The 21,567-nt window shown below is 40.8% G+C and overlaps 1 protein-coding gene and 1 non-coding gene across 7 annotated transcripts; both read right to left on the bottom strand.

The window, feature by feature from the left end:
* Positions 1–1,027: 1,027 nt before the first annotated feature.
* LOC149768448 (putative disease resistance RPP13-like protein 3) lies at positions 1,028–17,764 on the bottom strand. 6 transcript variants are annotated; one of them, XR_016399630.1, is made up of 7 exons: positions 14,082–17,764; positions 12,884–12,933; positions 1,875–1,931; positions 1,678–1,773; positions 1,487–1,598; positions 1,306–1,407; positions 1,028–1,226 (listed from the first exon to the last, which is right to left on the bottom strand). XR_016399630.1 is itself a non-coding variant. In XM_089929264.1 (2 exons), exons 1-2 carry the CDS (start codon positions 16,919–16,921, stop codon positions 12,909–12,911), a joined length of 2,865 nt encoding a protein of 954 aa, XP_089785390.1. In that variant the 5' UTR covers positions 16,922–17,764; the 3' UTR covers positions 12,697–12,908. The 6 variants fall into 6 exon arrangements, 1 of the variants encoding a protein (XP_089785390.1); XR_016399631.1 differs by having other exon boundaries at positions 1,875–1,925; XR_016399629.1 differs by having other exon boundaries at positions 1,028–1,407.
* LOC149768449 (small nucleolar RNA R71) lies at positions 8,609–8,716 on the bottom strand. Its single transcript, XR_016399701.1, has one exon. It is a non-coding gene; the product is annotated as a small nucleolar RNA R71 (small nucleolar RNA).
* Positions 17,765–21,567: the final 3,803 nt, after the last annotated feature.

The raw sequence follows: 21,567 nt of genomic DNA, 5'->3' as shown, positions 1-21,567 counted from the left end.
GAGAGAAATACAATGCAAAATGCCTAAATAGACAAGTTAGAAGATGACATCAAATCAAGCACTTTTAGACAGGCAATACGTGCAGGATAAAACTATTTAGAAAATGAACATCATCTACACATCTTAATGTGGTAATTGGAAAGTGGGAACAACGAGATGCTCCTAACCATCTGTATCACCTTTCAAATAACAATGGAAAAGCCACCCACAAGTTCAGCAAGAACTTCGCGGGAATCATTTTTCCTTCTAGGAATATGATTTCTAGAAAGCAGATTTGTAGGAAGAGCATGTCTAGAAAAGTACTTTTGGCATGTTTTGTTGACCATAGAAAAATGACAGATTTTCAGAGTGCTTATGTTTGGTTGACGATCCACTTTTCTGAAAAAGTTATGTGTAATTCCTATTATACCCTTAATAAAAATTAGATCTTTAATGCTTCTTTAATGCTGAAAGGTCTTTTTGGAAAAAAAACAAAAATGGAGTAATTCCTGACTTATGGAAAAGTAACTTTTTCATGTTTCTCATGGAAAAGACTTTCTCATGAAACGTGGGAATCATATTCCCATGGCAATACAACTTTTTTAGATCTCTCCTTTGAAAACTTCAACCAAACAATAGGCATATCATTATTTTCTTGTTGACCACACTTTTCCCCTTCTTTTTCCGCGTACTAAACGAGCCCTAAAAAACAGTTAAATATGGAAATAAACGAACCTATCACGATAAAGACAAGCTTAAGAGTTCTTGTAATAACAAGAGAAAATAACAATAACAATTAATAATAAAAGAGGCCGGACCCTTCTAAGAGCTGCATCAACAAAAGATTTGTATCCTTTTTTTTTTTTATCAAATTGATAAACCAAGTGGAAAAGTATTGCTTCAAGAACGTTAGAAATATGAGGCAAGGATCAAAGCAAAGATTAGCGGAGAGACCCACTGAGGTTTTGGGTGATCCGCAGGAGAGACTAATCTGCTTTAGAGAACTAGGCAGCAGCCATAGTACAATGGAAACAAGAAGAAAGGAACAAAGGTTTGACACGATCACACGTGCAACTAACGTAAGAAATTCTTAGATCACATTTTGTTTTGCCTTGCATAGGTACACACGAGCTATTCTTGAGTAATACTATCCAATTAAACAAATTACAAGCCTAGGAAGGCGCATTGCTTTCTTGCATGCTCTGGAATCAACTTCGCTACGATCTCCATGGGAACTCCCTTCAACTCTGCTCAATGTAGTCAATAAGCAACCATGGCTATCTAGAGGGCAAAAAGACAGGCACAGATGGAACATTTAGTACTTACCATGAGGCTTGAAGTTAAAGAGCGGGGGTAGAAACCGACCATTTGGCAGACGGGTGTTTGGGTCTCTAGCTCGCCAAAGAATGGATGAATTAATGCCTCCAGCTGCATCGGATAACAATTGTTCAGTTGACATCCATACCATCTATTGGAAAGATCAAAGGCCCTTTGGCACATAACTTACAAACAGTGTCTTGAATATATGTAGTCAATAAGCCTCGAGACAAGATCGACAGCTTCAGGTGGCATTCTTTTATGGAAGATCTGATGAGAAATTGGTGTAGATTTGGTTGCACCTTTAGCAGGAGAAGACAAGTCAAAGAAAACAGGATAAAAACATAAAAACACGGTAACAAGCAAGGAAAATGAACATACCCTGTGCCACGGGTGAGCCTTGATATATGGAAATTTGAACTCCGTGTAATTTGGATTCATGCATTTAATTTCTTCTCTTGTTGGCGTGCCCAGAATCTGGAACAGAAAATAGCCATATGAAGAAAGAGGGGATCGACCAGAATTTGTTTTGTTAGTATCAGATTACAAGATGCAAAAACCATCAGCAGTCAAGTCACCTCAATAATTTCAACAAGTTGATCAACTCCACTCTCACCAGGAAAGAGAGGCTGTTGCTGGTCAAAAGAATAATAATTTTGCACATAAGTTAGGAAGATTGATGAATATATAGTTAGATTGCATTCGCAAGATAAGTAATGTATTACTTTTTTAAAATTTATTAGCAATCATTAAATTATTATATTTATGATTTTTGAGGGCTATTATTCATAAGGCATGAATTTGATTGCTAGTATATTATTAGAAAAAAAAACGTTATTTTAGAATATTATAAAGATATATGATCTTATTATAAATATGATTGATTGATTTTGATATCTCATAATTTTAGAACTGAAATATAAATCTAAAACTATTTGAATTTTGACTTGACTATGTTGAAGACCCCGCCAATGGGGGCTAATACATTGGCACATAATTTGTCCTGAAGATTGTATCCAAGATACTTAGCGACATACTTCCAGTAGACCAGTAGTCCTGAAGGACTTTGCTGCAAGATGTTGCACAGCTCACCACAAGAAGATTAGTCAGTGTTATGGCCCTATTACAGAATGATATTGGTTTTAACTTAGGATCGATAAGATGAATTGAATATTTGAAAGAATTTGAATCTAAGAACAAAATTTAATATTTTAAGAAAGATTTGATTCATATATTAGTAATGCATATATGCTTATTTTTTGCAAATTATTATGTATTTGATTGTCTGATTTGTTTAGCTAAAGTGATCATTGCTTACTGCGCTGTCTAGCTTATTATATGATTCTTTTTTTTTTACAGAGAATTAGCTTGAGTAGAATTTTCAATATGAGAGAGAAACTAGTAGAACTTTGGCACATATTATCTTAGAATATAGTTTATTTAAATTGATGTACTACCCTAGACTATTGTTAGAATCGTGAGATATTTAAATGTTGAGCTAGTTATTGAAATAAAGTTTGTATATTATTATTTAAATTGTTTTGCTATATATTTATGAGATTATCTTGAGATGCTCTGCATGCTTGTGGGAAGGGTTCTCTATGAGTTTTCGTGAACTCGGATCGAAGGCATGACAAAAGTCATGGTGCACCATCCATCATTGTACGCCATACATCATAATATATTTTACTATGGTCTAACAAGAAAAGTGTAAAACCCGATCCTTCAAGCACATTGGGCCTGGTCCATTTGACCAGCCCAATTGAATTTGGGCCAAAACACAAAAAAAGGGGGAAAAGAAGCCGGCACGTGCCGCGCATGTGCTTGGGGAGGGAGAGGACTCCTAATGGGAGTCTTCTTCCTCTCGATATCTCTGGATGGAATATGACTCTGAGTTGGATTCTGATCGCTTTCACCTCTATTTAGAGGCTTCATGAGTGCCCTCTCTCCCTTGGAGTCAGATTCTGATTGCTTCCACTTCTATTTAGAGGCTTCATGAGTTCCCTCTCTCCCTCCAAAGCCTCCTCCCGGGGCGATCTCCATTGTTTCTCCCTCGTTCTTCTTCTTCTTCCCATTGAGCTTATGGGTGCCTATTACTGTGTTCGCCGGAAATTGGGACCACCGAATGCCGCCGGGGCTGAGGTATTACCCTAGCCTACTTTCCCTTTCCATGTCTTTCTTCCCACAACCCAAAGTCGCATCGGTCGCCCAAGAAAGCGGCCGAAAATTGATAAGGGGTAAAGGATCCCTTGTTTCAGTTTTATCTCCTTCTTCCTTCCACCTTGGCTGTCGGTCACTGCTGTCTCTGCCACTGTCGTAGCCTCGTCGGAGGTTGGTCCACTAGTGGGTGCTAGTTGCCACCGGTGCTAACTCCCATCCACCCCAACTCAAGATTTCAAGTCTCTCCTGTTTTGAGGAAGGAGAGAGTTTCCTCTCTCTCTGCTTCCTTGTGCATGCTAGCCACCGTCGTTGGTGGTGCCATGACTAAAGACCCTCCATGGCCGTCATCGTTAGGGTTGGGCCTCCTGGTGGCCGTCACCTCTGTTCCAAGAAGAGAGGGAGAGTGGGTCTCCCCTTTTTTGGGGAAGAAGAGAGAGCTCTCTCTTCTTTCTCTCTCCTCTCTCCTCTCTCTAGGTTTCTCTCTCTTGTTTCTTCCTCTACCTAGATTGTTTCTCTCTTCACATGGTTTATGGACCAGCAGGAGGGTCCCAGTGTTCTTATTGTAGATCCGGGTTGAACCCTAATAGAGAATTCTAGACAAGTGTCACTGCGACCATCCATCGCGCTAACCTTATCCCGACCATCGCCAAGCAACATTGAACTCTATTATCATGAATTTTTATTGTGTTACCTGTACTATGGTTTGATTCTTGTTTCATGATTTGACTGATTGGATTGTTTAAAGTGAATCGACCTGAATCATCGAACACGGCTACCTAGTCGACCCTGTACGTCCTGCACCTGACTATTGTCAGACACCATTCAACCTATAATTGATAACCTCTGATTTATTCCCTTGATTCTTGATCAGATGAATTAAATTATGCTAACTAATTCAAACAATTGGGTGTCATCATCTAGCTGACCTCGTATATCTGTCTTATGTGAATCTATTTTCATGGCCAGTCTTAGTTTTGTATGGGGCTACAGTCATCCGGGCAGGAAGAAGCCCAACAAGATCTTATACTCTAGTTTCTTTCTTTTTCTATTGGTACTTTCTCTCTTTAGCTCGACCCGAGGAGATCATTGTTTGTGAGGGCTGCTGGATAGTCTTGGATTACTACGTGATGGTGGACTTCTTTAGTGGATTAGTAAAAGGTTCTAGATTGTCAAATACCTCGGATAATTTTTTAGGTTGATTTGGTTCTATAGGAGCGATCTTTTGGACCAGAGGATGTTGAGTAGGGTTCTGCACACCTTGGTTCATAGATCGCAGTGTGGGCAAATGATTGGTCTATCTGGTTTGTCAGCAAAGAGGTAAGAATCTTTGTACACCGACCTACATAATATAAATATTTTTGCACCTGTTGAGGCCAAAAAGTGACCGTGTTTCTCCTCAAAGATATTGTCCGCTCTGAAAAAGAGCACTCCTTGGAGAAGGGGATTTTCCACACGGTTTTGTTCCACAAAAGGGCCATCTCTGATGAGAGAGTGCTAGAGCAGCTTAGCTCATAGAGAATATGGTATTGTCCGCTTTGGGGGGTCCGCATAAGTACTGCTCTCCTCATGGTTTTGTCCCCTTTTATAGGGGCCCTCTGAAGAGAAAGGAGTCACCCCTCATCTAAGGCACAACCCTCTTCATCACTCAAGCAGTATGGGACTAATGTTCTAGAGTCCGCTCCCTCCCCAACACAGCCCCCCCGATGGAGAGGGCTGTGACTCCACCTTACAGTTTTACGGGGTTTAGGAGTTTTCCCACAGACGACGCCAACTATTGAGGCCGAAAAGTGACTGTGTTTCTCCTCAGAGGTATTGTCCACTTTAAAAAAGAGCACTCCTTGGAGAAGAGGATTCCCCGCATGGTTTTGTCCCACAAAAGGGTTCTCTCTGATGAGAGAGTGCTGGAGCAGTTCAGCTCATAGAGAATGTGGTATTGTTCGCTTTGGAGGGTCCACGTAGGCACTGCTCCCCTCACGATTTTGTCCCCTTTTGTGGGGGCCCTTTGAAGAGAAATGAGTCACCCCCTCATTTAAGGCACAATCCTCTTCGTCACTCAAGCAGCATGGGACTAAAGTTTCGAGGTCCGCTCCCTCCCCAAGAGCACCTATATATGTATGTATGCTATGATCCAGATAAGTAAGAAACAAGAATAGTTTTATATTAAATTGTATTTTGATCGTATTTGCTTGTAATTGGTATTATGATGGATGCATGTATGTGCATAAACTACACTTGCATAATTAAACTAATGGATGTGGTGCTTTGGACTATTGGTTGTCTCGTCACGAGCTAGAAACATAACTGTGGTTAGTCTAAAGCCGAAAATAAATAAAAAGGAATTGATGTGTAGATGTGAACTGGATTGAATAAAGAAGAACTTTGGGCTTATCTCGATATTATGACAGGCCCTGTCACATGCGAATGTCGTACTTTGCCAGGCCCCATCACAGGTTGGAAATGTGAAACTATAATTGGCAAGCCCTATCACAGACTGAAAATGTGATACTTTGACATGCCCCATTATAGGCTGAAAATATGAAACTATAATTAGTAGACCTTGTCACAGGCTGAAAATATGATACTTTGGCTGCCCCACCATGGGCTGAGAAATGTGACCGAGATTTGTCCTAAAGTCGATAAGATAATTGATCTGAATCAAGTTAAAAAGAAATGGAAAGAAAAGTATTAAAAAGAGTAATAAAGATTTATGAGATATCATATGCTATATTACTTTTGAGTAGCTAGATTTCTATAGATATTTGATGTACATATTTATACTGATTATTCGAGCATTATTGATAGTAATTTCATAATTTCATGATGTGTGCAATGTTTTCTTGTGGTTTTCAAACATATATTATTATTATATTGGTGTGGGTGTGTGGAGATTCTTATTGGGCCGTAAAGCTCACTATCCTTTCTTCTTTCTCTTTTTCAGAATTGCAGATTGCATAGTATGATGAGAGCACAAAAGTGCGATCTACAAACTACTTAAATTAGTATTATTGCTAACAAGATAATGATAATATCGCTGAATTAATGTTATATTTTTGTTGGGTACAGGTGATCATAAATCAAAGCTAAAATGCGCATTGGGTCTCGAAAGATGCATCACTGCAGGCCAACAGCAGAGTGCCTGGATCAGGCCAGGGCGCAGAAGGATATAGCAAGCTTAGCTCAACTAGATCAGAGAGGACCCAACTGCATGGTTAGCCCCAGTTGCACGCTAGAAGGAGGCTGAGCTTAGCCGCATGGAAAATCTGCCATAAGCAGTGCGGAAATAGAGGAGGGCTCCGCGCACTTCCTCGCATTCCATGCCTTCCACCCAGTCCCAGCTTTCCATCTTCAGCCATCCTAGCATCCCGTGCGATCCCACAAGTCCGTCCGCTCCTCCCAAGCATCTCACGCATTTTCGAATGTCTCTCCCCACCAGCGTGTCATCTGAATCCCAGCATCTCGAGTCCGTGATCAACCTCCCAGCTCCCGGAATTCCCAAGCCCCGCATCCCGACTTCATCCTGCGATGCATCACAACATCTCCAGCATCCCGCGATCGGCTTCCTTCCATCCAGCCGTCCGTTCTAGATTTTCCAGCTTCCTTCCGCGTCTCAGCTCCCTTTCGCATCCGCTTCATTCACTTCCGCGTTCATCCATCCACGCGTCCCAGCGTCACAGCAAGCCTTGCATCAACGCGTCCCAACATCCCAGCCGTCCGTTCCCCCTCCTCTCCACGTTCGATCTGGGAATCTATCGCTGGCTTGAGGGCTCTTGCGAAAGATATGAAGGGGCAGCTCTCGGCTAGGAAGGGGGGCTAGCTCTCATTCTAAAAAAAATAGAGAGGGGGAGAAAGAAAACAAAACAGAGGATGCTCTGTTTTCAAAAAGAAAAAAAGAAAAAAAAGAGAGGAGAGGCTAATCTTTATAATGAGAGGCTGATTTCTTAGGTGGAGGGTGATGGAGAAACCTTTGATGTATTGCTTTCTTTGAAGTAAACTCTGAACCTTGCTCTTATTGATTTATGTTTGTGATGTGTTATGGATTCTTGGATGATTATTTTGTAGTTAATCCTTTAATGGTTTATGTTTATTGATATATGGATTGCTTTAGTATTTGATTTATCGTAGACGTATTAGGCACGATGAATACTTAGAAGTTGGATTCATTAGTTCATGAAACATATACTATGATTAGATATATCCTACTACTCATCTTTAATCAAGAACAAAAGAGTTTATTTCTTGGATGCAATATTGTCAAGGGGGATTCTAGATCCCTAACCATCTTCATTTCATTGAACTTTGTTTATTTACCTATTATTCTCTACTTTTAACTTTTGAAAATTAACTAAAAATTACATCTGAAATTACACTAATAATACATAGATTGTTTTCTGAGGAATCGACTTCGAATTTCCGAGTTATACTACTTGTGCGATTCTCCTGCACTTGGGAGAGCAATTTTGCGATGCATCAAGTTTTTGACGCCGTTGCCGGGGAACGACTGAATTGTTAGTGTATTTTCAGATCCAATTAGAGACTTAGTTTAGGTCAGTTTTAGCTCTTTAAAAAAAATAAAAGAAAAAATAATAATAAAATAAAATAATAATAAAATAAAATAATAATAATAATAAATTATTTTGCATGCTAAAGTGGAATAGGGACGACAGTGGTCGATTAAGTCGTACATCTTTTGACAATCCCTTAGAATACATTCCTGAGATTCCTTCGCAGTATCTCACACCTTTTGAGATGGTAGATTTTAATGAATATGCAAAGAGTCACCACGATCGTGAACCCCCCGTTATGACTTTGAAACAATACCTACAACCTACTAGGACTAGTCAGCCTTCATGCATGACTTTTCCTGATAATGTAGGACATTTTGACATCAAACCAGGGGTAATTCAATTGCTACCAAAATTTTATGATTTAGAGTCCGAGAGTCCTTATCTTCATCTAAAAGACTTCGAAGAATTAAGCATTACATTTAGAGTGCCAAATGTCACCGAGGATGTCCTCAAGCTGACATTGTTTCCTTTCTCTTTGAAGGATAAGGCTAAAACATGGTTGAACTCCTTGCGGCCCGAATCAATAGGAACTTGGCAAGAGATGCAAAGAGAATTTTTGAAAAAGTTCTTTCCTACACAAAGGACCAATTTTCTGAAAAGATATATCAGCAATTTCCAACAAAAATTAATGAATTTTTTTATGAATGTTGGGAGAGATTTAAAGATCTTCTTCTCTCATGCCCTCATCACGGGTTCAAAAATTGGAGAACTATTAGTTTTTTTTTATGAAGGTTTGTCTCCACAGTTGAAACAGTTTGTAGAGACCATATGCAATGGTCGATTTTTAGAAAAGCAACCTGATGAGGTATGGGAATATTTGGATTCTATTGCTGAGACTGCCCAACTTTGGGATAACGAGGATAGAAACAATATGCCTTTGCCCAAGCCTACTAGCTCTGGACAGGGTGGCCTTTACAACCTCAGAACTGAGGATGATCTTCATGCTAAAATGGCAGGCCTCACTAGGAAGGTAGAAGAAATTGAACTTAGGAAGGTTGAGCCCGTCAAGACCATAGAGCTTGGAAAGAGTGTTGTGGGATATGCGACATGTCTGGTCATACTACTACAGATTGCCCCACTATACCGGCATTCAAGAAAGTCTTGCATGATCAAGCAAACGCTATGAACTCCTACCAGAAGCCTTATAATGATCCATTCTCATATACCTATAACTCTGGTTGGAAGAATCATCTAAATTTTAGGTGGAGGAACGATTGTCCTCAGCAGTCATACCATCCAGCTCCTCCACCTGCACATCCTACTTTTGCACCACTACCTCCTCAGAAGCCAAGTATCGAGGATACCTTGCAATCTATACAATCTTTTCTACAAGATCAAGCCAATATTAATGCTCAAAATACTCGAAATTTTGAAGATATAAGAAACCAATTGTCAATGTTGACTACGGTCCTAAATACTCAGGAGAAGGGTAAGCTTCCAGATCAACCCCAACCAAACCCACAAGTGCATGATAGTAATAATATGGCTCCTTCTGGTTCGCACACAGAGCATGCAAAGAGCATCATGACTTTGCGTAATGGAAAAGTCATTGAACAGACTATCCCATTGGGACCGCACGTCACTTCTAATTCTGATGTGCCCAAAGCTGATGAAAAGAACAAAGAAGAAGTTGAGGTCCCAACCTGTACCGAAAATGTCGAATGTCCTTTTTTCCTACCTTTTCTACAACGGTTAAGGCCGTTACAAAAGCTCGAACCAAATTCTGAAATTCTTGATCTTTTTAAGCAGGTAAAGATCAACATATCTCTTCTTGATGCAATCAAACAAGTACTCTCATACGCCAAATTTTTGAAGGACTTGTGTACTGTCAAGCGTCAATTAAATGTTAAGAAGAAGGCATTTTTAACTGAAAATGTAAGTGCTATTTTGCAGCACAGCATTCTTTCTAAATATAAGGATACGAGTTGCCCAACCATCTCATGCATCATAGGCGACTTTAGGATAGAGCGAGCATTGTTAGATTTAGGGACGAGTGTGAATTTGTTGTCATATTCTGTATATGAGCAACTTGGTTTAGGTGAGTTGAAGCCAATCTCCGTCACTTTACAATTAGCTGACAGGTTAGTCAAGATCTCGAGGAGGATTATCGAGGATGTGTTAGTCCAAGTAGACAAGTTCTACTTTTTTGTTGATTTTATCGTATTGGATATACATCCGACTTCAAACTCACAGTCTCAGATTTCGGTCATTTTAGAACGTCCATTCCTCGTAACTTCTAATGCATTGATTAATTGTAGGAATGGCGTCATGAAGCTATCCTTTAGTAACATGATCCTAGAACTGAACATCTTTAATATGTGTAAGCAAGCCAATGATCCCGAAGAGAGTAAGGAGGTTGATTGGGTTGAAACCATCGTGGAAGAATATTTGTTAGCTGAAGCATTTAACGACCCATCTGGCGATGGCTTAATTGATTGGTGTCTATTGGCACTACTGATGATGATTTGTTATGGACTACTCTTGAGATATTGGTCGAATTAGCGTGTCTTATGTTATGAAATGATTGTAAATTGTTTATGATGAACTACTATTGAAAAAAAAATTCATTTATTGTCTACTAAGTAGTGGAAATAAAATTCAAGTTCTGGATGATTGGCATGTGTATTTCACGATAATAATAGATTAATATGATTCTAATGACTATGTTATGGAATGTTTGTTGTTGGTCATCAATTTATTTGTTGCTTTATTTTCCAAAGATTGGTTAACATATGGTATTTGTATAAAGTTTCTATTTCTTTTTGGTTTTAAAGTTTGGCGAAGATATAAAATATCATCTGATCATAGAGATTCAATGAAAAACAGGACAAGATAAAAATTTTGTCTTTCTATCTGATGTGGGGTTGGAACCCCGACACCAGCCCACACACCGGCCGAGCAGGGAAAGCATCTGCGTCCCTCCCGAGGTATTGTCCGCTCTGGGATTGCCGCTTCGGGTCTGCGGGAGGTCGCCCAGGGCCGGAGCCCAATGACAGTCCCAATGACAGTCCCGAGCCCTGACGGCGCGGGGTCCGCGGAGGTTGCCCCCTACCCTCACGGTTTTGTCCTATAAAAGGCGCCTCGTCAGTGAGAGAGTGCTGGAGCAGCTAAGCTCAGAGCGAATATGGTATTGTCCGCTTTGGAAACCGTGGGCGCTTTGGCTCGCACGGTGGCGGACCCACCTGCAGGCACGTGGCGGCTGGACAGGTGTCCCTCACGGTTTTGTCCCCCGTAGGGGCGCCTCGTGAGAAAAGGTTTTAGGCCTCCTCATTATAAGGCACAGACCTTTCCGCTGATTAGCCGATGTGGGACTAAACTGGGAACCCCATCCCACAACACAGCCCCCCCAGTGGGAAGGTCTGTGCGTGGCCGGGACCCTTCCTCTAGCGCCATCAGTCCCGAGCCCTGACGGCGCGGGGGTCCGCGGAGGTTGCCCCCTACCCTCACGGTTTTGTCCTATAAAAGGCGCCTCGTCAGTGAGAGAGTGCTGGAGCAGCTCAGCTCAGAGCGAATATGGTATTGTCCGCTTTGGGAACTGTGGGCGCTTTGGCTCGCACGGTGGCGGACCCACCTGCAGGCGCGTGGCTGCTGGACAGGTGTCCCTCACGGTTTTGTCCCTCGTAGGGGCGCCTCGTGAGGAAAGGTTTTAGGCCTCCTCATTATAAGGCACAGACCTTTCCGCTGATTAGCCGATGTGGGACTAAACTGGGAACCCCATCCCACAACACAGCCCCCCCAGTGGGAAGGTCTGTGCGTGGCCGGGGCCCTTCCTCTAGCGCCATCTGATGTGGGGTCGGAACCCCGACACCAGCCCACACACCGGCCGAGCAGGGAAAGCATCTGCGTCCCTCCCGAGGTATTGTCCGCTCTGGGATTGCCGCTTCGGGTCTGCGGGAGGTCGCCCAGGGCCGGAGCCCAATGACAGTCCCAATGACAGTCCCGAGCCCTGACGGCGCGGGGGTCCGCGGAGGTTGCCCCCTACCCTCACGGTTTTGTCCTATAAAAGGCGCCTCGTCAGTGAGAGAGTGCTGGAGCAGCTCAGCTCAGAGCGAATATGGTATTGTCCGCTTTGGAAACCGTGGGCGCTTTGGCTCGCACGGTGGCGGACCCACCTGCAGGCGCGTGGCTGCTGGACAGGTGTCCCTCACGGTTTTGTCCCCCGTAGGGGCGCCTCGTGAGGAAAGATTTTAGGCCTCCTCATTATAAGGCACAGACCTTTCCGCTGATTAGCCGATGTGGGACTAAACTGGGAACCCCATCCCACAACACTAACAATTTGGGGAAAGGAAGTAGAAGTTCCTTTTGATTCTCTCCAAAAATGACCTTCTTTTTCGAGCCTATTTATAAAGAACTCCAAAGAAAAAGAAAAACTAAGTTTCCTCATGCATCTTCTTTTGAAATGTCATAGATCCTTTTTACCAAGCCATTGTCAATAAGTGTTGTCGAGAAAAATGAACTTTATGCTGCGATCTTATTGAAGCTGTGTGGAGCTTTGCTCTTGCTTTTCTTGGAAAAATAATAGAGAAACATAAACTTTATGTGAGGTTGAGATACGGTTCAGTGAATATGCTAATATTAAATCGAAAAATGTACGAAGCTATTGTTTTTGAAGGATGCTACTGAAGAAACAACAGAAAAGAAGATTTCATCAGAATATAACATATATCGCCAAATATTTGCAAGTCGAAATAGAAGTTCATGTGTGAAAAGCATTATCAAATACATTACAGAAAATTAACAATTCCATCAAATCTATATGATTTGGAAATGAAAAATAAGAACTAATACAATCAAGAGTTCCATGGTTCCATAAGAAATAGCTAGAAGTGTTGCCTTGTATATATTAAAGAAAGCCAGAGAACCTTATTGACTGGATCATCACTTCAGCTAACCGTAAATTGAAAGCATCTCCCTGCAAGACAAGAAACGCCACAGTTGTTACTTACTTAGATGGAAATGATAAAGTTATTCGCTCAATTCTTTTTTAGATAGTTCATAAAGCATGGGCAACCTTTGGCATAGTGGAAATTTAACAAATAAATAAAAAACCCAGGCTTTTAAAAGGAACTAGAAATACATTCCTTGATGCATTGAATTGAGAAAAAACTCAAAACTAGCGAGAACCAAGATTCTTTCGATGATATTCATCTTTACCCACATTGGGAATTCTAAATGAAGGGTGCATTTAGATTTACTAAAGTACCCACAATATAGTAGTAGTTGGCATTATATTTGAAATTACAAAGTTATCTATGATTTGTAAAAGAAGAGTCGTGTCAAATCCTTTGCAATCACTTAACCAAAAATGTCTACATTGAATAGAATATTCCAAAATTTTGATTTTCTCTACCAATGAATTCAATTTTTTTTAACAAATCTAGGTAGATAAAGTCATGATTGGAACCTTAAAAAATGAATGCAACAAGAGAATTAATGCATGCTGCTGTGTCATTTATGTAAGCACAAGAAACATATTAACAATCAATTATTGGATTGGTGGGTTATGACCTTTTGACTGAATAAAAAAGATCACGTTAAAGGAGTCATAATATCACAACCAACCATAATAACAATCTTTTAACCCTAATGTTTAGAGTACATATTTTGAGTTTTTCAATGTTTACTTTCTACTTTTTCTAACTGTTCTTGGTCGGTCCCAGGTTTATGAATGGTGTTATCAGTGTCTTAATGCATGTGGTCTTGTAAGAGGTGGATTGAGTTATCACATCCTGTCATCCAACTATTTGTACTTGACAAAAAACAACCAGAAATAATGAAAATCAATTTCCAGTAAGATCAGTAGTACTTGGTTGAGTTCAATGCTCTGTTTTGTTAAGCTAGATTAGGGAAAGAATTTTAGAATAAGAATTTCAGCAATTAGAAAGTTCGAAGATCAGAGAGAAATAAATCAGAATATTCCGCATGATATTATGTAAAACATGTAGCGTGCTACAATTACAAGCTTTGAGCGTATTCAATCATGCAAGAAATTTACTTCATTAGTAGGATCTCGCGGGATGCAAATAATAGAGGAAATAGAGGAGAGAGGGAGCGACTTACTCCTGCAACTCATGTTCAAAAATAATGGAGGGGATGTGTCGGACCGTATTTCTGACCCTGTTATTCAACTCACGGGGCATGAGACTCAGCTTCAGTCGTCGAAGGGTGGTCACCTGCTGCAATCTCTCAGGAAGCATCTCCAACTTGTCGCAATAGTTGATAGTTAAGTGGATAAGTGTGGTCATGTGCTGCAATCCCTCAGGAAGCATCTTCAACATTCTGCATCTATTGATAGTTAAGTGGGTGAGGCTGGGCATCGCCCCAGCCTCCACTCTCCATTCCCTTAAATTGTGTAGAAAGAATAATATCAAGTGTTGCAGTCGAGGAAAGCCACCAGCAGAAGAACACGACATGCTCTTCCCTACGTATGCAAATGCGTTCAGTTGAAGAAACCTGAGGTTTGGCAGCTTCTCCAGCACCGGCATTGGGTCTTGCTCCAATTTAGAATTCCATAATATGAGCTTGGTGAGGTTTGGCGGGAATTGACTGCTGTCTGGGAGCTGCTGCTGTGGTTTGAGTGTTTCGAGTGACAACCTTCCCCATAGTGTCAATGAATGGAGCTGGTGCAGGTTTGGTGCCTGAGCAAAAAGGACGTCCCCAGTGATTTGAAAACGAAGTACCAGAGTGACGGAGTTCAGACTGTCCATTTTCACGGGTGCTTTTCCAGATAATTCTCCAAGCCAAGCCAAGCGTAGCTGAGTGATAGAAAAAAGTGCGGGATCCCTGAAAGCCAGAAAATCTCCAAGCATCCTGATTCGCAGAGTTTGCAGGTTGTTGTAATCACCAATTATCGGCAGTGTAATCAAAAACGTTTTCATATTAATATAGACATGCCTCAGCGTTCGGATTTTCCAAAATGATTTCGGAAGCCGTGAAATCCTTGTGTCTCTCGCATCCAGAGTATGCAGATTCAAGAGATGACGGATGGAGGATGGCAGTCTCTTCAAACCAGTGTTTCTCAATCCCATGTATCGTAGATGAATCATGCTGCCGATCTGTTTCGGTAACTCCTTCAAATGTTTCGCGTCCTCCAGATCCAGCACCCTTAATAAGTTTAACCCATTCAAAAATCTTCTCCCATTAGTCAAAATTAAATTGAAGCCCAACAGTGTGCGGAGATGTGGTGAGGAAACAGCAACCTTGTCATTTATACGATTGTGGAAAGCCGCACGATGCCTCGATATGCCATCAGATACTGCCATGTTGTCACTGCTCCAAATTTGAAGAAATCTATCCCTTCTGGCTTCCGATTGGCCAAAGTCACGTAACATATCATGGATGCGTATGCTCTTAACCCATCCATGAACCATGCTTCTGCTAACAACCTGGATCATGCACCTCTGGACCAAATTATCCAACCAAACTCTAGCAGTTTTTTCCATTGTCCTTGTCTGCTCTTCGGGTATGAAACCTTCGGCGACCCACAACCTGACTAATTTGGAAGCAGAGATAATGGAGTCCTCCGGAAACGCAGCGATGTATAGAAAACATGGTTTTAACGGATCTGGCAAGTCATTGTAACTTAAACCCAATAGATTGAGGCACTCCTTCCCATCTCTACTATCTTCCCAATTCATGCTCTGAGCTACTCTCCACCACTCATTGTAGCTACGATCTTTCCTTGACAGAAGGCCCCCTAACACCACCAGTGCAAGAGGAAGTCCACCACACTTCTTTGCAAGCTTCTGGGCCAATGCCTCCAGCTCAGTTGGGACATCTTGATTTGGTGGAAATGCCTTCCTACGGAATAGTTCCAAACTCTTTGCGTTGTTCAAAAGCTGCAGTTCATGTGGAGTAATCCATGGCTGGGCATCTCTTGCAACTTCGGTCTTACGTGTAGTAAGCAGTATTCTGCTGCCGTTGTTCTCATCTGGAAAGACTCGCTGCATCTTTCTCCAAACATCAACTTCCCATACATCATCCATCACGACCAAATACTTTTTGTCTCTTAGGAAATCACGGAGCTTCTCTCTAACTTCTTCTTCACCCATCTGTTCCAAGTCTTCTTCTGTAATTTCTGTAGTTGTTTCTTCCTTCTTTTTGATTCCCATTACTTCTTTCATCATGTCCTTCCAATCATGGTGCTTCATTTCTTTCTTCTTTTTGATTCCCATTACTTTTTTCATGATGTCCTTCGCTAGCTCGATAACTCCGTAGCTCTGAGAAACTGAAACCCAAGCAAAGGTATTAAAATGCTCTCTAATTGCAAGGTCATTATACACTTTTCTTGCCAGGGTGGTCTTGCCTAGCCCACCCATACCCACTATAGAAATTACACATCGTGCTTTCTCATTCCCATCAAGCAATTGACTCACTATTTCTTTCTTATCATTCTCGAAGCCTATAACTTCAATGTCATCGTCATCAGAGCGAGGAGAGGATTCTCTGAGTGATTGTGAACTTTCATCCACTGCACTACTTTCACGTAGATTAGCAATGCCATATCTATCTTTGCTCTCAGAGATACCACGGATCCTTTCCTTTATTTTTCCAATATCAGAACCAATTTCATGTAGGGTGAACAATTCACGAGGTTTGTGAGAGTACCTTGAAATGGTGTCCATGAAGCCTCTCCTCTGACGTTGCCTCTCAGCCATGAACTTGACCCTGTCTATGATGTTTTCCACTTCATATGCCACATCTCTTATCTCATGTATCCAGCTCTCCATTCTTTCATCTCCTTTCTTTTTGGCATCTGCATTTTTGAGGAAGCCTTGCAATAGACGGAGTTCTGTTTCCACCCATTTGATCTGATCGCGCACACCATGCAAGAAAGCAACTTCTTGTATGAGAAGGTTGGTAAGCTTAGACACGACATGAGAAACCAGAGACTCAACCATCTCTCCTCCCCTCTCTCTTACTCAGACGAAGAAGATTTTAGAGGATGGTCGAACGTATGAGCCAAGAAGGAGAGTCCTTGATTTCTGGGAAAGAAGTTCTCAGCCCGGATGCAATCCGTCAATAACGGCCATTGGCCGCGGAATCTTCTCCATAGTCTATGCAAGAAACTTTTTTTTTTAAAAAAAAAATCTACAATGTCGAATCTGTCTCCATCGCTGCCTAATCTTCAATGTCGTCATCACTTTTTTTTCTTATCCCCTACCATCTTGACACCGTTGCCCCCTATGCCTTCACCACTTCCAAGGCTGGAGCTTCCACTTCGCCTCCTCTCGCAGTGGTAGCTCAGGCTCACCATCATCCATGTCACCATCATCGGTCGTCTTCGCTTCCCCCTCTCTCTCACGGTCACACTAAAAAAATTTTAAGCAAATTAAGGCTATAAGTACGAGCCAAGTAGGAGAGATCTTATAATCTTTTATATGATACTTTAATTGAAAAGAAAAATTAAAGCAACTGATTTGATACTGTAGTTGGATGCAATCCTTCAGCACTAGCAACCAAATCTTCTTTCCCTTGAAAGAAATTTACTAAATCAGCCCTTCAGGTGAACATTATTCCAAACATGAGATGTTAGTACCCTACTTATTATCACTCTAGCTATGTCTAGATTGAGAACAAGTGGGGGGATAACCTCCTGTTCCCTCTTTTGTGCTGCCAAACAGTCTGTCTGGTCTTACCGGTTAACCTATTCCCTTGCTATGACATGTGAAAGGATATCCCTCAGGAGTCGGGTCTGTCCATGGAGAGTGGTAGAATAGGATTACTGCCTCTCATATCATAAGCCAATTACTGTATTACCTCTTTTTTTTCCATAATGTTCACTCTTCAGGGTATAATAAAAGTGAGAAGGTCAATTTATCTCTACGACAAAAATATAAGTTCTCAGCCCCTATTTTTTTTGCTTAGGAATAGGAAGGGGGATGGTTGAGGAGAACTTCACCTGCGTAGCAACCCCCACTGGCCCTCCTTCTCGCTGGAGAGTGTTTGATGAGGGTAGAACATTTTTTACTCATATCTTCCTCATCTGTGGCAGAGCCCCACCAGCGTGGCAGCCTTATCTCCGTGTGAGTACGTCACACCAGCACCATCTAGGAAACGGCAGACCAGATAACGACTTCACCGGACAAACCAGGTAGGGGCATTCGGTTCTCGCATTTAATTGATGCCCGCGCATTTCGAACTTGGGCCACTCCGATAAAATCAAAGCCCCTATTCACTAATGGCCGTGGAATCTTATCTGTACAAGAATTCTTGAAATTAATATAAGAAGTTGAATTACTTTGGCTATTCTAGATTCGGGTTGTATCTTTTGCATGTAAGAATGATTGGTCTTTTTTTCGCGGCATTAGCTATTGGATTGTGTTTTGCCTAGCTTTCAAAGTATGATGTCCACTTTATGATCTCTGCTATAGCGGAAGAAAAAGATTGGAATGCTTTGAAATCTGTGTGAAATATGATCCAACGGTTAATGTCGTGGAAGGAGATCAATCATTCTATTGCGCGGAAGATACAACTGTAGCCACTCTTCTTACCATGTGACTTGAGGTTTGGTTTATTCCAATATCCAGGCACTTTCGATGCATGTGTCTATGACAAAAATATAGGTTCTCAGCCGCTATACCACCCGTCACTAATGGCCGCGGAACCTTATCTGTACATTTTTTTTTTAATCAAACTCTGCATGAAATTAATATAAGAAGTTTAATTATTTTGGCTACTTTGGATTTGAGTTGTATCCTTCGCACGAAAGAATGGTTGATCTTTTTTCGCGGCATCAACCGTTGGATCATACTTTGCACAGCTTTTAAAGCATGATGCCTGTGAGGATCCGTGCGGGCGTCTGTTTAGTCCCATATCGGTTATTCGCTGGGTAGATCTTGGGTACTTATACAGGATCAAGGAACCCAAATAATACTTTCCGGCTAATCATTTTGGGTGAAGTCTTGGGTTGTTACAAATTGTATCAGAGCGGACACGGCCCATAACCTATATGGACTAGGGGACACTGCAGCACAGATCCATTGGGGCTGACCACGGGCCCATCGTGGTATTTATGATTAGATTTGAATAGATATGAACCCTTAGCCTGACTAGGACGTCAGGGCTTGAATGGAAGGAGTATGAGAGGACCCGTGGGGGCATATGTTTAGTCCCACATCGGTTATTCGCTGGGTAGATTTTGGATACTTATACAGAATCAAATAACCCAAATAATACTTTCCGGCTAACTATTTTGGGTGAGGTCTTGGGTTGTTACAATGTTTACTTTCTAATCTATGATGCAATGAAATAAAAATTAGAGTGCTTTGAAATATATGCAAAATACGATTTAATAGTTGATGTCGCGAAAGAAGATTAATCATTCTATTGCGCGAAAGATACAATCATAGCAATTCGTCTTACAATGTGACTTGAGGTTTAATTTATTCCAATATTAAGACATTTTCGTGCACCTGACTTAGAGGTTTGTTTTATTCCAATATTCAGACACTGTTCCAACAAACTGAAATTATAAAAAAAAGGTAAATGACATCATTAAAAGAAACAAGAAGATGATGATTGCCCAATATAAAAGAAAGCAAACGCCACTATCAAATGGTCTGTGTAAGCGGTGGATCCAGCTCGCTTCCTACACAAAAGATGAGAATAAAAAAATAAAGCTAAAGAAATATCGGTATTCCACCAAATCAAAAATAAAAAAAAGGTAACACCTTCCTTATAAATAAAAAAAAAGGAATGAAAATAAACAATGGTTTCAAAATAAATAGAAAAAGAAATACTTGCTCCGTTGATAGCCCCATCCCAACAACAAACAGAAAATATAAAGAAGGCTAACGACACGGTCTGAGTAATTGGGGAACCCAGCTCGCTTACTGCACGGACAATAAGAATAAAAGAATAAAAATAAGTAATGTTTTGAAAAATAAAGTAAGGGATGCTTGTCCCATCGAAAGCGCTATCCCACTGAATCAAAAATATAGAGAGGAGATAAACGACGCCTTCTTTATAAATAAAAATAAACAATGGCTTCAGAATAAAATAATAATAACAAAAGAAATGCTTGCTAAGTTGATAGCTCTATCCTAACGAACGGAAAATATTAAAAGAACGTTAACGACATCATTAAATGGTCGTACATGAAAGATAAGGATGACAGAGTAAAAAAAAAAAAAAATACTTATTCCCTTGAAAGCGCTATTCCACCAAATCAAATATATATAAAGAAGGTAAATGGCCGCTTCCTTAGTTATTAAATATTGATTGTGGTTCTCGCAACATCAAACAAGTTGCCTTGGTGTTCGGACGAGTTGGTAGGAAGTAAACATCAAATTCATATAAGAACAGATGAACAATGTTGAATCTTCTCAGCATTATCGCCTGCCCGGCCAGCTTGTTTTCTCTAACGCCTTTCAATGATTGATTTTGTATATGGTGGCTCCTTATTTTAATGATTGATTTATTTTAGCATAATGATTGATTTTGGAGCATTGGAGACTTGAATGCTCATTGCTCAGAGGACACGCTTTAGATCAATCATTATGCTTTGCGTTGGATTTATGCTTAGAGTTGCAAAGGCATTAGTCCAATGCAAGTGTAGATAAAGATCAAGATTTGAACCCTTCATAGCACCATTTTGCAGCTATAAATTATAGATAATTTAGTTCCTTTGCCGTAAATTGCACAAAACGTCAAGACCAAACTAGTTTAGAACCACAAACCTGATTCGGCAAAATAAGGCCATATTTAAATTATGAATTGGACTAAAAAGATCCAGCTTGCGGTTTGATCTGATGCAAAAAGAAATCAGCAATTAGCAAAAATGTTGTTTGAGAATTTATTAGAATAATTTCATGATACGCTCCAAATCCCTCCTCCAAAATATTTTCTTTTTATTTTTTTGTCTTTAATTAGTTAAAACCATTTGATTCTTAGTTTTAAAAATTATAAAATAGAACTTTAATCGTATCCAAAAGTGAGCCTAATTCGGAAAAAAAAAAGAATATCATCTAGGAGAGAGTCTGCCATTGAATACGGAGCAGCAGGAGGACCACCGGAGCTCCGAGTTAGTGCAGATATCCGGCTGCTAGAATTGGCCGTCTACATGGTCAGCAAGAGGCTAGGCATCTACATTTTTTTAAAAAATTAAGTAAATGGAGATTACGAGGACTGCACATTTATCCAAGCAGTCCCTTGTGTGATGGTGAACTCAATTGGGCTTGGGTCAGGCTCGGGCTGGGCTCGTGTATAAATTATCTAAAAAAAATTTGGATCTAAGTCTAACTTGAAGCTCGAGAAATTAATTTAGGCCGAGTTTGGATAGGGCATGGCCTGGCCCGGCCCACTTCCAACTCTATTCTTACCCCGGATATTAACCCCTAATGGCCGCAGAATCTTCTGTATACAAGAAACTTTATTTTTGATGAAACTCTCTGTATGAAAATTAATATAGGAAGTTTAATATAGGAGCTCTCCATTGATAGCTCTATCCCAGCCATCACCATTCTCCAATTGTCGTATTATTTTTCACTCCCTCATCTTAAATATACTTACTCATCATTCCCAAAATGTACCTTTTGTCCGCCCA

The sequence above is a fragment of the Phoenix dactylifera genome, chromosome 2 (genome assembly GCF_051530095.1).
Source record: "Phoenix dactylifera cultivar Ajwa chromosome 2, Ajwa_hap1_PhDact_Kaust_v1.1, whole genome shotgun sequence".
NCBI classification, from domain to species: domain Eukaryota; kingdom Viridiplantae; phylum Streptophyta; class Magnoliopsida; order Arecales; family Arecaceae; genus Phoenix; species Phoenix dactylifera.
The sequence above is the reverse complement of the archived record's forward strand: the minus strand, read 5'-3'. Positions and strand labels throughout refer to the sequence as shown.